Genomic DNA, 12,996 nt, shown 5'->3' with positions numbered 1-12,996 from the left:
CCAAGATGAACATGGAACATACATAGCCTTATGCCAGAAAGCAGGAAATGCTAAAAAATGATGAGGATGCATCAAAAGGACACAGGAGACACTTGAAGGAGCTCCCACTGGCTAAATCTGGGGCAATTTGAGCATCAAAATGAACAATCACAGTAAACATTAAAACTCTTTGAATAAAAATAAATCTGTGAGTCTACACTGAAAATGAGAAGCTCTAACAGTGGAATGTCAACTAATAAATGAAGGAGTAAGAATTAGAAAGTCAACATTTAGCAACTATCATAATAATAACTAATTCAGGCAAGAAATATCAATGGATACTAAAACTATTGAGTGAAAGTCTGAAGAGGAAAAAGATGCTTACATCACCTCAAAGTATTTCCACAGATTACTTACAAATTCCAAAGGGGGAAATGGTGAAGAAACCTGGTAGACACCACCTTAACCAAGTAAAGTTAAAATCATCAATAACCAGAGAAACTGATATTATGCACCTCCTGATGCGATGCACTGAGAAGGACACAAGATCACTGCTGCTACATTCTGCCAAAAACAAAACGAATCATGAGCAAACAGCAGACAAACCCAAAGGAGGGACACACTGTAAAACAACTGGCCCATACTCTTCAAAAATATCAAAGTCATTCAAGACAAAAGGCTGAGTCAGAAGCTAGTTCAGATTAAAGGAGACTACAGACATGATAATTAAATGCAACGCTCAATCCTGGTTGGATACCAAATCAGAAAAAGAAAAAAAAAAGTATAAAGGATATTATTGGGTAATTTGTAAAATTTGAATATGGACTAAATGTTAGATAATATTTCCATATGTTCTTTCATGAATTTGATAATTATTCTGTGGTTACATGACAGAATGCTTAGGAGGAAAGGAACAAGATATTTGCAACTAACTCAAATGGTTCAGAAAATAAAAACAGGTGTATGCCTATCTATATAGGGGAGCACAAATGTGGCAAAATGTTAACAACTAGTAAATCTAGGTGAAAGATACAGGGGAGTTCTTTTTATTGTTCTTACAATCTTTCTATAAATTTGAAATTATTTCCAAATAAAACATTAAGAAATATTAACCTGCTAAAAGCAAAGACAAAAAAAAAATCAACCTGCTTTGCAAAAAACTAATAAATAGAGATTAAAGTAGCGTTTCCAGTTAAAAAAGGCAATCTGAACATGGGTTTTTGGTCCTCTCCTCTGCAAATTAAAAGGAAAATACTTATACACACACACACACACACACACATATGGATATCCGTATACACATTCCATATAAATATATGAAATGGCAGTAAAAAGGTATAAAAGTTCTGACAAATGACAGAGTAGTGCATTAGTAGACTAAGAACTACCGTGAACTTATGGAAGATGAAAGATGGATGTGATAACATTGCTAAGATAAAACAAACTGGAAAAAGCCAAAGCTGACATTAATATTTTTGCCACCCCTTAAGTAGTATTCCAGCAAATAAAGGGTATCAAACTCAAAGTGTGTGACTGAAAAAAATTCATCTGCAGAATTATCGTGCAACTCACAAAAGTAGCAGGCCTTTGTTTTACCTTCACATGAGGATAGAAAAATACTCTCTAAAAGAATGGGTCTCTCTCTCTGCGGCTCATGCCCTTCCTAGAGCTAGACACGAACTTGCCTGCCAACCAAGTGCCTGCAGGGCTGGAGAAATGGCTCTGTGCCACGGCCTCCATCCTGGGCAAACCCAAGGATGGGAGCACGGGCCAGGGAGCACAGGACGAGGGCAGCATGTGAACATGATGGGTGTGGTGGGCCTGACCATGGTGCTGAGTAGGTCCACTGAGCCCTGGGCGCAGCTGTTCATCTCCTCCACCAGCGTGATGGACACCACTAAGGAGAACCGCAGCCACAGCACCCACTTCTTCGAGTTTCTCACTGAGGAGCTGGCCCTGGGCCAGGACCAGATAATTTTCCACTTTCCCCCGCTTGGAGCCCTGGCAGACTGGCAAGAAAGGGATGGTCATAACTTTTTAATGACTGGCCTCCAGGGATCCAGGGCATCTGTGAGCTGGCTGCCCCTTCCAGAGAGTCCTCCTGGCAGAGTGCCTGGTGTTACCAGCTTTGGGTAATTCCCCATGAGACATTCCTGTGACCTCATAATCCTCTTCTTCTCCATCCTCAAGTCAAATAAAGGGATCATCCTCATTAAAATAAAATAAAAATAAAAGAATGGTGCTATACATAAAACTATCCTAGAGAACTTGTCATACATAAAGATTCCTGAACCCATCTTCAGAGTTTTAGGACATTTTCAGACAAGCAAGGACTCAGAAAGGTTATCATCCATTGACTCTTCCAGAAAAAATTTGAGGATATACTCCACCAAAGCAAAAAAAGTTATCTATAAAAAAGGGTAGCCAGGTGCAGTGACTCATGCCTGTAATCCCAGCACTTTGGGAGGCTAAGGTGGGCAGATCACTTGCAGTCAGGAGTTCAAGACGAGCCTGGTCAACATGGTGAAACCCCGTCTCTACTAAAAATACAAAACATTAGCCAAACATGGTGGCAGGTGCCTGTAATCCCAGTTATTCAGGAGGCTGAGGCAGGAGAATTGCTTAAACCTGGGAGCTGGAGGCTGCAGTGAGCCAAGATCGCACCACTGCACTCCAGCCTGGGTGACAGAGTAAAACTCTGTCTTAAAAAAAAAAAAAAGTGGGGGGTTAGGGGGAGGGTGGAAAAGAGGGATTTAAGATAATATTTAAGAGGAAAAAGGAATTTAAGGACCCACGCTAGGAGTATAATAAGAAACAGAAGGACAGATACATAGATAACTTAAAACTAAAAAAGCTTACTGGGATTGCAAATGATCAGTTCTCAACTGATCATTGCCTCCTTGAAATGCTTTCTTCACTTGGCTTCTGGAACATTACTCTCCCCTAGTTTTTCTCCTACCTTAAAGGCTGCTGCTCTGACTCTTTTGCTGGATCTTCCTCTTCTTGACCTCTAAATGTCCAAGTGCTCCAGGGTTCAGAATTCAATCGATTGTTCTCTCCTGTCTATACTCACTTATATAATCTCATCATAGCTTTCAACATCATTGGTGTGCTGATCACTTCCAAGCACATCCTAAATCAGACCACTTCTCACCATTTCTAACATCACCATCCTACTCAAGTTATTATTTCTCATGTAGACAATTTCATTAGTCTCTTAACTGGCCTTCCAGTTTCCACACTTTCTTCTGTTCTTCACAAGAAGCCAGTGTGTGCTTTAAAAATGTAAACCAGATTATGCTACTAACCTGATCAAAACACTGTAAATGTCCCATCTCACTTAATACAATCCACATTTCTTGCCATCGCCCCCCTCTATAATTTACTTTCTTCTCCTCCTCGTGCTTACGCTGCTCTAGTCACACTGAGCAGAGCACTTGAATGTGCCAACCTCAGTTTCATCCATGTATCTGCACCTTCTCTAGCTGAAAAACTTCATATGGCTTGCTCCCTCACTTCACTTAGGCTTCTGTCCTATCTCACTTCCCCTTGTCTTTCTTTCCCACCCTAATACAATCCTTTACCGTGCTTTATTTTTCTACGTGGCATTTTACTTACTATATATCTCCTCCACTATAATGCATGCTCCATGAGGGTACTCCTTTCTGCCTTGTTTACTGCTGTATCAGAAGCACTCAGAACAGCACCAGGTACCTAGTAAAAGCTTAGTTAAGTCTCTGTTGAATAAAAGGAAGGAAAGAAGGGAATGAAGGAGAAAGGGATGGAGGGAGGAAACAAGTAATTCAAATTAAAACAGAAAGTCAGAGGGCTCCAAGAATATATCTTCAAGAAAAAACTAACTTACCTTTTTAAAAAATCATATGATGATATGCTTAAATGACCTAAATTATCTGAATTAGAAAGTAAAAACATATTCCATTTTTAAAAAGAGCAATTATAATACACTGCCACCCTTACCTTCCACTTCTCAGTTTTTCCGTTGTTTGTGGTAATACTTCTCCTCTCAAGTGGCACAGATTTAATGATGTAGAATTACATCTACTTCCTTATAGGTCCAAACATACTACTTACACACTTATAATAATATAAATGTTGGTTAAATATTTTCCAATAGATCTTGGATTACAAACTCAAAGACCAACAAGGGCTAGACAGGAAATGTAAATGAGTAAAATGGGGCAGGTAAAGACTACGGTGAATTGAAGATGTGTGTTCAATCTAAGGAAAGGTTGATACTCTTGTCTAGTAAACTGGTTGCCTATGGGAGTATATGCCAATTGTTATGGAGTCATCTGATTTAAGAGAGGCTAAAGTCTGGATTTATGTGAAATCTCCCAATTATTAAACATTATCAACTAATTAAAAAATAACATATAGTCAGGTTGGTGGCTCACGCCTTTAATTCCAGCCCTTTGAGGGGTGGAGGTGGGAGGATTACTTGAGGCCAGGAGTTTAAGGCCAGCTGGGGCAACACAGTGAGACCCCCATCTCTACAACACAAAAACTTAAAAATTAGCTGGGTGTGGTGGTGCATGCCTGTAGTCGTAGCTACTTGGTAGGCTGAGGTGGGAGGATCTCTTAAGCCCAGAAGATAAAGGTTATAGTGAGCTACAATCGTGTCACTGCACTCCAGCCTAGGACACAGAGGAAGACCCTATCTCTATGACAAACTTAAAAATATATATATATATATGTATATATATAACATGAGCCAAATAAAATACCTCTACGGGCTGGACTTGCCATAAGAGGCCTCAGTTTACAAACCCTGCTATAGGCAAAACTCAGACTACATTATCATTAGCAAACATAAATGTAAATGCTACAAACCTTGACCAGTATAAATGATAGATCAAGATTAAAGGTTTAAGTATATTATGTAAAGTATATGATGCAAAGTTTACCAACAGAAGAACTAAGTATATATGACTAGCAGAGTATGGTGCAGTGCAAGAAGTAAACTTAATAAATTTCATAATTTTATGGAGATAAATTAACTGTTAATAAGTGACAAGTCACAAGTTAAAAATATATTTTAGTGCTCATTATTCTGAGATATAGAAATAAGCACCAGAACAAATAAAAACTGGACAGTGGGATAAGGAGTATAAGTGAGACTTTACCTTTTCATCCTGCTTTGTACTGTTTAAATTTCATTACAATGTCATATACTTCCACAATCATGTTTTAACATTTAGCACTTTTACCATTATGCACATATAATTGCATAATTTAAAAAATTTTTAAAGTTTAAATTCAAGGAAAGATAGTTTGCCAATCATGACTTTAATGCCATGAGCGAAAAAAAAGCATCAAGACTAAACCATGTTTAATATAAAGTATCTAATTTCACAAGTCCTAACATAACATGAACTCACAAACTCAAAAGCATTATCTCTACTTAGAAGACTACAAAGATTGTGCTTTTAAATTAATAAAGAGGCACCTGAGCTTTGGGCTTCTGTGGATAAGAAAGGAGAAATAAAAAAGAATCTTAGAAATCATAGGTTTATGAGTACATGCACCAAAGAATACAAAAAACACTGGTCTTCATTCTTACGTTAGCCTCCAAGGGAGTAATAGTAGCTAATATTTACTGAACATTTCCTATGTGCTAACTACCAAGCTAACAATGATACTAGCAACTCAGTGAGGTAAACACTACTACTATCCAAATATCACAGATAAAACTGAACTTTACAGAAGTTAGGTCATTTTCCCAGGACCACATGCAAGCAAGTATCAAAGCAAAGATACAAGGCCAGATCTGACATGAAATATATAACTATAACCACCCTGCCTTTCCTACTATTGCAAGGTAAAGGGATAAACTCCAAGTTAAACACCAGAAATTTCTTCTGTGGTCTGCTACCGGTAGGTCTGAATTTCCTTACCAATTCTAGTACCCTGTCCCATGCTTTGATAAGAAGAGACATGTCAAATTAACATCCTTTATAATTTGGTCCAAATTTCACTTTATCTTGCAGATATTATTTGAAAAATTCCTTGATACCGGACTGTGAACATTCCCCAATTTCAGTATAAATGAAGTTCCCTTTTCTCTTCTTTTAATGTTATTCTTTTCTATGGTTCTGAGGATTAGGAAAGTAACTACGTATACTTTCTCTGTCACGGTTTCTGTACTCCAGATAGACTGGTAGCCAATGCAACTGGAAGCAGAGAAACTCATTAGAGGCCTCTGCAATACTGCAGGTGTTCAGAGCTTCAGTATGTCTAAGTAGAAGTTATTTTTAAAAAAGAGAATTAATAAAAGTTATTGGTTCAAAGTAATTAAGAGTGAGAGATGACTGCCAGGATGTGAAATACAGGAGAGGAAGAAAGTAATCAAGAATATAAGTTTGGGGCATGCCATTTACAGTTCTGTATACCTTCCTCCCACATGACAGGTACTTGAAGATTTGCTGCACTGATGATTTACCGAATTAAAGATTTGCCAGTGTGAGCATGGATAGGTCCTATAAATTAACAGACATATGGAAAACTAACGATATGGGCTAAGAAGCCCAGAATCTGAAAGAGAATACCTAAGACCAGCAAGCCTTTAAAATAAAAACAAGAAACAAGACTATTACTCAAAGTATACTCTTCAGGAAGCTGATCTTCACTGACCTCACACGACTGATCATTATGACACTAAACAGGGTGGGGAGACGTGAGAGGTCTTTTGAAACTCTTCAAGGCTAGCTTGAACATGCTTGAGTATCATTTCACCGATAAACTATTTTAATATATCTTTTAATATTTTATTTAAATATCTATATAATATTTAATATATAATTTTTAAATTCTGAATTAATTCAAAGCTTAGGATTTGTAAGAACAGCACAAAGAACTCCTTCCTTTATATCCTTCGATCAGATTTACCAATTGTTAACCTTTTGCTCTATTTGCTTTATCACTCTATTTTCCCCAAGCTTTTTAAAAGTCACAGACACACCCTTTTACTTCTAAACACTTCAGAATATAACTTCCTAAGAGCAAAGATATTTAGTTAATCACAGAACAATTTTAAAAATCAGGAAATTTAATACTGAAAATACACAATTATCTAATTTACAGACCTTGAATGTTGCCAATTCTCCCAATAACATCCTTTTTAGCAACTTTTTTCTGGTCTAGGATCTAATCTAAGATCATACTCTGTATTTTGTTTGCATGACTCTTTAATCCATTAATCTAGAACAGATAGTTTCTCAGCCTTTGTCTTTTATGACACCAACACTTTTGTAAAGTAGAAGTCAGCTGTTTCACAGAATGTCCCTCAATTGGGGTATGCCTGATATTTTATCCTGCTCAGTGCATCACACTAGGAAGTACAGCGTATCACTAAGTCCCATCACTAGCAATACTAAACTTGATCACTTGGGTACGGGGATGTTTCTTCACTGTAAAGTTACTTTTTACTTTGTGATTAATAAATAATTTATGAGGAGATACTTTCAGACTATGTAAATACTGTATTCCTCACAAAACATTCACTCACTAGTTTTAGCTAGTGATGATTCTTGCCTGAATCAATTATGGTGATGTGTGCAAAATGATTTGTATAACTCTTTCATTCTTGCAAATTTATTAATTGACATTCTATGGTAAGCCGAAGCTTTTCTTTACACCCTATATATTTACATATTTATTATGGATTCTTATTTAATTCAATAGGTTTATAATCCATTTTATTTTGATATTCAATAGCACCAGATACGGTAAATGGGAGCTCCTTCAAGCTGATTCACATGTCCTTCTGACATATTCCCACCCACCATTTGTCTGAGCACTTCCTTGGCTTACTCCTCTTCAGGTATACCACTTTGTAAACTACCAATATGGAAGGCTAGCTAAGAATTTCCCAGCAACATTAGATGTCTGAAGCTCTCACACCACTAATTACACTCTCCTATCTTTAATCTCTCTTTCAGTCTTAAAAGTGCTCACGTATTTTGCATATTTAAAAAAAGAAGCTTCTAGAAGAAAAGCTTTTCTTCCCATTTATTCAACTCACTGTAACACTGTAATCTGGTTGTTTTTATTTTATTTTTATTTTTATCTTTTTTGAGACAGTCTTGCTCTGTCGCCCAGGCTGGAGTGCAGCGGCGCGATCTCGGCCCACTGCAACCTCCGCCTCCTGGGTTCAAGCGATTCTTCTGCCTCAGACTCCCAAGTAGCTGGGACTACAGGCACGTGCCACCACACCCAGCTAATTTTTGTAGTTTTCGTAGAGATAGGGTTTCACCATATTGGCAAGGCTGGTCTCGAACTCCTGACCTCGTGATCTGCCCGCCTCAGCCTCCCAAAGTGCTGGGATTACAGGTGAGCCACTGCACCTGGCCTGCAATCTGGTTGTTATCTGGAACTTCTCCCTCTTCCTTACTCAAACAAGTTATTTACTCATGGTTACTCCTTCCTGTGTTCCTCTATTATTCCTCACTCCAACGGCTTGTATGTCTTAACTCATCTCCTTGCCTCCAATCTCTCCTTTAAATGCTCCCTTTTCCCACCTATCTCTTTACATGCTGCTGCCAGAATATTTTTTATAAAACCCAAATATCACATTTATCCCAGGCTTAAAACAAATCTATGACTTCTTAGTGCCTAAAAATTAAAAACCAAGTCTTCATCATAGAATAGAAAGTCGTGTATTATCTCACCCATCCACCAGTTGTTACAGAACTCTTCATCCCCCTTGAGCCACCCACACTGTTTTGCACCATAAACTCCAAACTTTATGAATGATATATAAATCCCAAAACCCTGATGTTGACCACAAATGTCCTGTGCTCATCCTGCTCCATCCTCTGGAATCCTCAGGGTCCACTCCTGACTCTTAACTGTCAAGGTATAGCTCAATATCACTTCCTCTTTTAAACATTCCGGACCCATATGAGTAGAGCCCATCAGTCCTTTCACAAGACCGCACCGTGTTTATCTCTATTACAGCATGTCACACTTTAATGTAATTGTTAACATCTGTCTTCCACTCTAAACTGTGAGTTCCTTGAAGTCAATAGTTGCTTTTATTCATCACTATATGCTCTATGCCTATCATTCCTAATAGGTGTTCAATAAATATTGTTGAATAAGTGAAATTAAAAAGTAGAATGCAAAATTTTTTAAATGATAAAAATAAAAAGCAGAATGCAAAGTGAGATTATAATATCATACAGATAACATAAACCTGACTGTTAAACATCCTTACCTGGTAACTAACTACTTTTTTTCCATCGCTTCTAGTCTGAGGTAACGTCAAAGGCCCAGATACCACCCAAACATCTTCAAACCTTTCTGTCAGTTCTCGACAGTACATTTCTATTCTGAAAAACAAATCAAAAAAAGTATGATATTCTCACATATATACGTGTAAGACAGCAGCAAATCATATCAATCCCTACGAAAGATACCAAGAAAAACTGCATTTGAGAAATTAACAAGAACATAGCACAAAACATTATAAGCATACAAACAATTATTTTCCCAGTTTGCTTACTGCACAGAAAAACCTTAAAAATCACATATACTAACAAAACTGTCTACATTTTTCTTCATGTGCACTCAGAGTACATTCTGGAATTCAAATTTCATGAACTTAAAACTTTTTTTATGCCATAATTCCCAACCAGCTTTCAAGAATTATATATCATTCCAACAAGATGATATACTTTATTTAACCATTCCTCTTGCAGGACGGTTGGGCTTGTTAACATTTCTTAAATAATGCAACACTGTATCAATTCCTTCAGATAAATTTCAAGGACCAGAATTACTGAATGTATTTATTTTAACTCGTCATCATATGTAAAACTAACATTTTTAATAGGGCTATATCAATTTACTCTATAAGCTCCAAAATACAACAGCAGTTTCACAACAATCTTTATAATGCTGGGATTTATCATTTAAAAACTGTTTTTGTCAATTTACCAGATAAAAATGGCAAGTATTTTTTTTTCTTTTTTCTTTTTTTGAGATAGAGTCTCACTCTGCCGCTCAGGCTGGAGTGCAATGGTCCAATCTCAGCTCACTGCAACCTCAACCTCTCGGGTCCAAGTGATTCTCCTGCCTCAATCTCCCGAGTAGCTGGGATTACAGGCGCCCAAATGGCAAGTAGTTTTAATATGTACTTTCTTACACTGCAGTTGGAAGATTTTTTTTTTTTTTTTGAGACGGAGTCTCACTCACTCTGTCACTAAGGCTCAGCTCACTGCAACCTCCGTCTCCTGGGTTTAAGCGATTCTCCTGCCTCAGCCTCCTGAGTAGCCGGGATTTTAAGTGTGTGCCATCACACCTGGCTAATTTTTTTTTATTTTTAGTAGACACATGGTTTCGCCATGTTGCCTAAACTGGTCTCTAACTCCTGACCTCAGGCGATCTGCCCACCTCGGCTTCCCAAAGTGCTGGCATTACAGGCATGAGCCACTGCGCCCGGCCCAGTTGGAAGAGATTTCTAAATGAGAGATAACAATGCATTTCCTCATTCCTCAGTTTCTTATCCAAAAAGTAAAATCCAATTATTTTTATAGGCTGGTATAAGTGCAGTGGTTTACAACTAATTGTTCACAACCGGTTATATACTTCCTTGTTCCTTCTCTACTCCCACTGCTTCACTTGACTGGCCTTAAAAAAAATTTTTTTAATTATTTTTAATAGAATATATATATGCCCAATTACAAGGTAAAGTTTTCCTCCCAGAAATTTATCTCTTGGGAAAAGAAAATGTTAAATGCTTCCACAGGTATGCAATCAGCAAATCCAGAATATGGAAAGGAAATTCTAGGACAAACATCCTAGATCTTCAACAGATAATTTGAATGGGGGGGGAGGAAAGAAAGGGAAACTTACAGATTAATAGGAACTAAAGAGATATATCAACCAAATTTTTGTGTCTATCTTGTTTGAATCCTGATTCAAACCAACCAACAACAACAAAAAATCAAAGACAACCAAGAAAATTTGAACTGACTATAAAATTGGTAATAAAGAATTATTGTTAAATTCTTTAAGGGCATTAATAATACTGTGGTTATATTTTAAAAGAATCCTTATATTCTAAATATATATAACAAAACATTTATGGATAAAATATCTGTCATCTGCTAAAAATAATCTGAGTGTATCAAAGTGATGGTATGTAGATGAAACAAATGTCGCCATGACTGATAACTGCTGAAGTCTCTCATTGGTGCAGGGTGCTCTCTTCATTATTTTAAACCACAAAGTACTATATGGGGAAAAACACAACAGCCTGAAAGAACCTCAAACTGTTAGTTTTAGATGCATAAAGAAACCACCTGACAGTGTCAGAAAAATGTAGAAGGCCCAGATTATTTTATAGTTAGGTTCTATCAAAAACTGGTTAATAGTGGTCAGGCATGGTGGCTCATGCCTGTAATCGCAGCACTTTGGAAGGCCAAGGTGGGCAAATCACGAGGTCAGCAGTTCGAGACTAGCCTGGCCAACACAGTGAAACCCCATGTCTGCTAAAAATACAAAAATTAGCCGGGTGTGGTGGTGTGTGCCTGTAATCCCAGCTACTCGGCAGGCTGAGGCAGGAGAATCGCTTGAACCCGGGAAGCGGAGGTTATAGCGAACTGAGATCGTGCCATTGCACACCAGCCCGGGCAACAATGTGAGACTTTGCCTCGGGGGAAAAAAAAAACAACAAAAAAAAACTGGTTAATAGTTATATTAAACTATGCCCCAATTTTTTTTCAAGTTCAGGAACTTTTTTTTTTTTTTTTGAGATAGGGTCTTGCTCTGTTGTCTAGGCTGGAGTGCAGAGGCACAATTACCACTCACTATAGCCTCAACCTCCTGGGCTCAAGTGATTGTTCCACCTCAGCCTCCTGAGTAGCTGGGATTACAGGCATGGACCAACACACTTGGTTCATTTTTTAAATTTTTAGTAGAGACAAGGCTTCAGTACGTTCCAGGTCAGTCTCAACTCCTGCTCAAGCAATCCTCCTGCCTCGGCCTCTCAAAATGCTGAGACTATAAACATGAACCACAGACCCTGGCCTAAAGCTCAGGAGCTCTTGAAATACAAAACTGTTTTTTTAAAAAAGCTAAGAAATATTGGAATACAAGAGAAAATAATAGTGTTCACTGAACATACTCAAAAAAGATGCTGCCTCAATTACTAAGATTATTATTTTGAGTCATTTCTTTTGGAACTTGACTTTTGAATAGTGGCAAACATGATCAAAAAAGCAGGCTATGTTTTGAAGTCTGATCTTCTGTAGAAGATTGTACTCCCAAAATACAGCAGAGAAAACTGGCCCAAAGTACTTACCTTCAGAGGCTTAGCTTTTGAAAAATAAAGACAGAAACAGCTAATAGGCACATTAGTACATTGTCCTGTCACTTCATTTATCTTCCACAGAATCATGTTTTTAAAACTCTCATCCCTCACCTGTTCCAATATCCAGAATTATTATCAAAATCCTGAGGCACAATGTTAGAAAGGTAAAAGGTTTCAGCCATGGCTTTCTGTAAAGAAAGAAACATAGTAACTTGCACTGAAATGTTTCCTCTTTAAAATACATTTTATTAAAAAGACACACAAAAAGTTTCCTATTTATACATTAGTGCTAGGCAATTATTGACTACTTGTTTCAATAAATGAAAGCCATAATTTGGATCACAAGGTCAGGAGATCAAGACCACGGTGAAACCCCGTCTCTACTAAAAAAAAAAATACAAAAAATTAGCTGGGCGCGGTGGCGGGCGCCTGTAGTCCCAGCTACTCAGGAGGCTGAGGCAGGAGAATGGCGGGAACCCGGGAGGCGGAGCTTGCAGTGAGCCGAGATCGCGCCACTGCACTCCAGCCTGGGCAACAGCGTGAGACTCCGTCTCAAAAAAAAAAAAAAAAAAAAAAAAAAAGAAAGCCATAATTATTCCAGGACAGAAAGCTCTTATAATAATTATTCAAAATGGGGACTACAAAGTAAGTAGTTAGCTATGCTTATCGATGATAAAATCCAA

General features: G+C 37.7%; 1 protein-coding gene across 7 annotated transcripts in view; it reads right to left on the bottom strand.

Moving 5' to 3' along the window:
* The window catches only part of EXOG (exo/endonuclease G), a 29,241-nt gene that overhangs the window by 9,247 nt on the left and 6,998 nt on the right, over positions 1-12,996 (bottom strand). For 5 of the 7 annotated variants that reach the window (XM_074031715.1, XM_005546676.5, XM_074031716.1 and 2 more), the window contains 2 exons: positions 12,425-12,501; positions 9,215-9,329 (listed from right to left, as the gene is read on the bottom strand). In XM_074031715.1, the coding sequence (XP_073887816.1) occupies positions 9,215-9,329; positions 12,425-12,501 (192 nt within the window). Of the gene's footprint in view, positions 1-3,597; positions 3,717-9,214; positions 9,330-12,424; positions 12,502-12,996 lie in introns of all 7 variants that reach the window. The other 2 variants (XR_012430985.1, XM_074031713.1) reach the window with 2 other exon arrangements.

The sequence above is a fragment of the Macaca fascicularis genome, chromosome 2 (assembly GCF_037993035.2).
Source record: "Macaca fascicularis isolate 582-1 chromosome 2, T2T-MFA8v1.1".
In the NCBI taxonomy this organism is placed as follows: Eukaryota; Metazoa; Chordata; class Mammalia; order Primates; family Cercopithecidae; genus Macaca; species Macaca fascicularis.
This window is presented reverse-complemented; position numbering and strand designations above follow the sequence as displayed.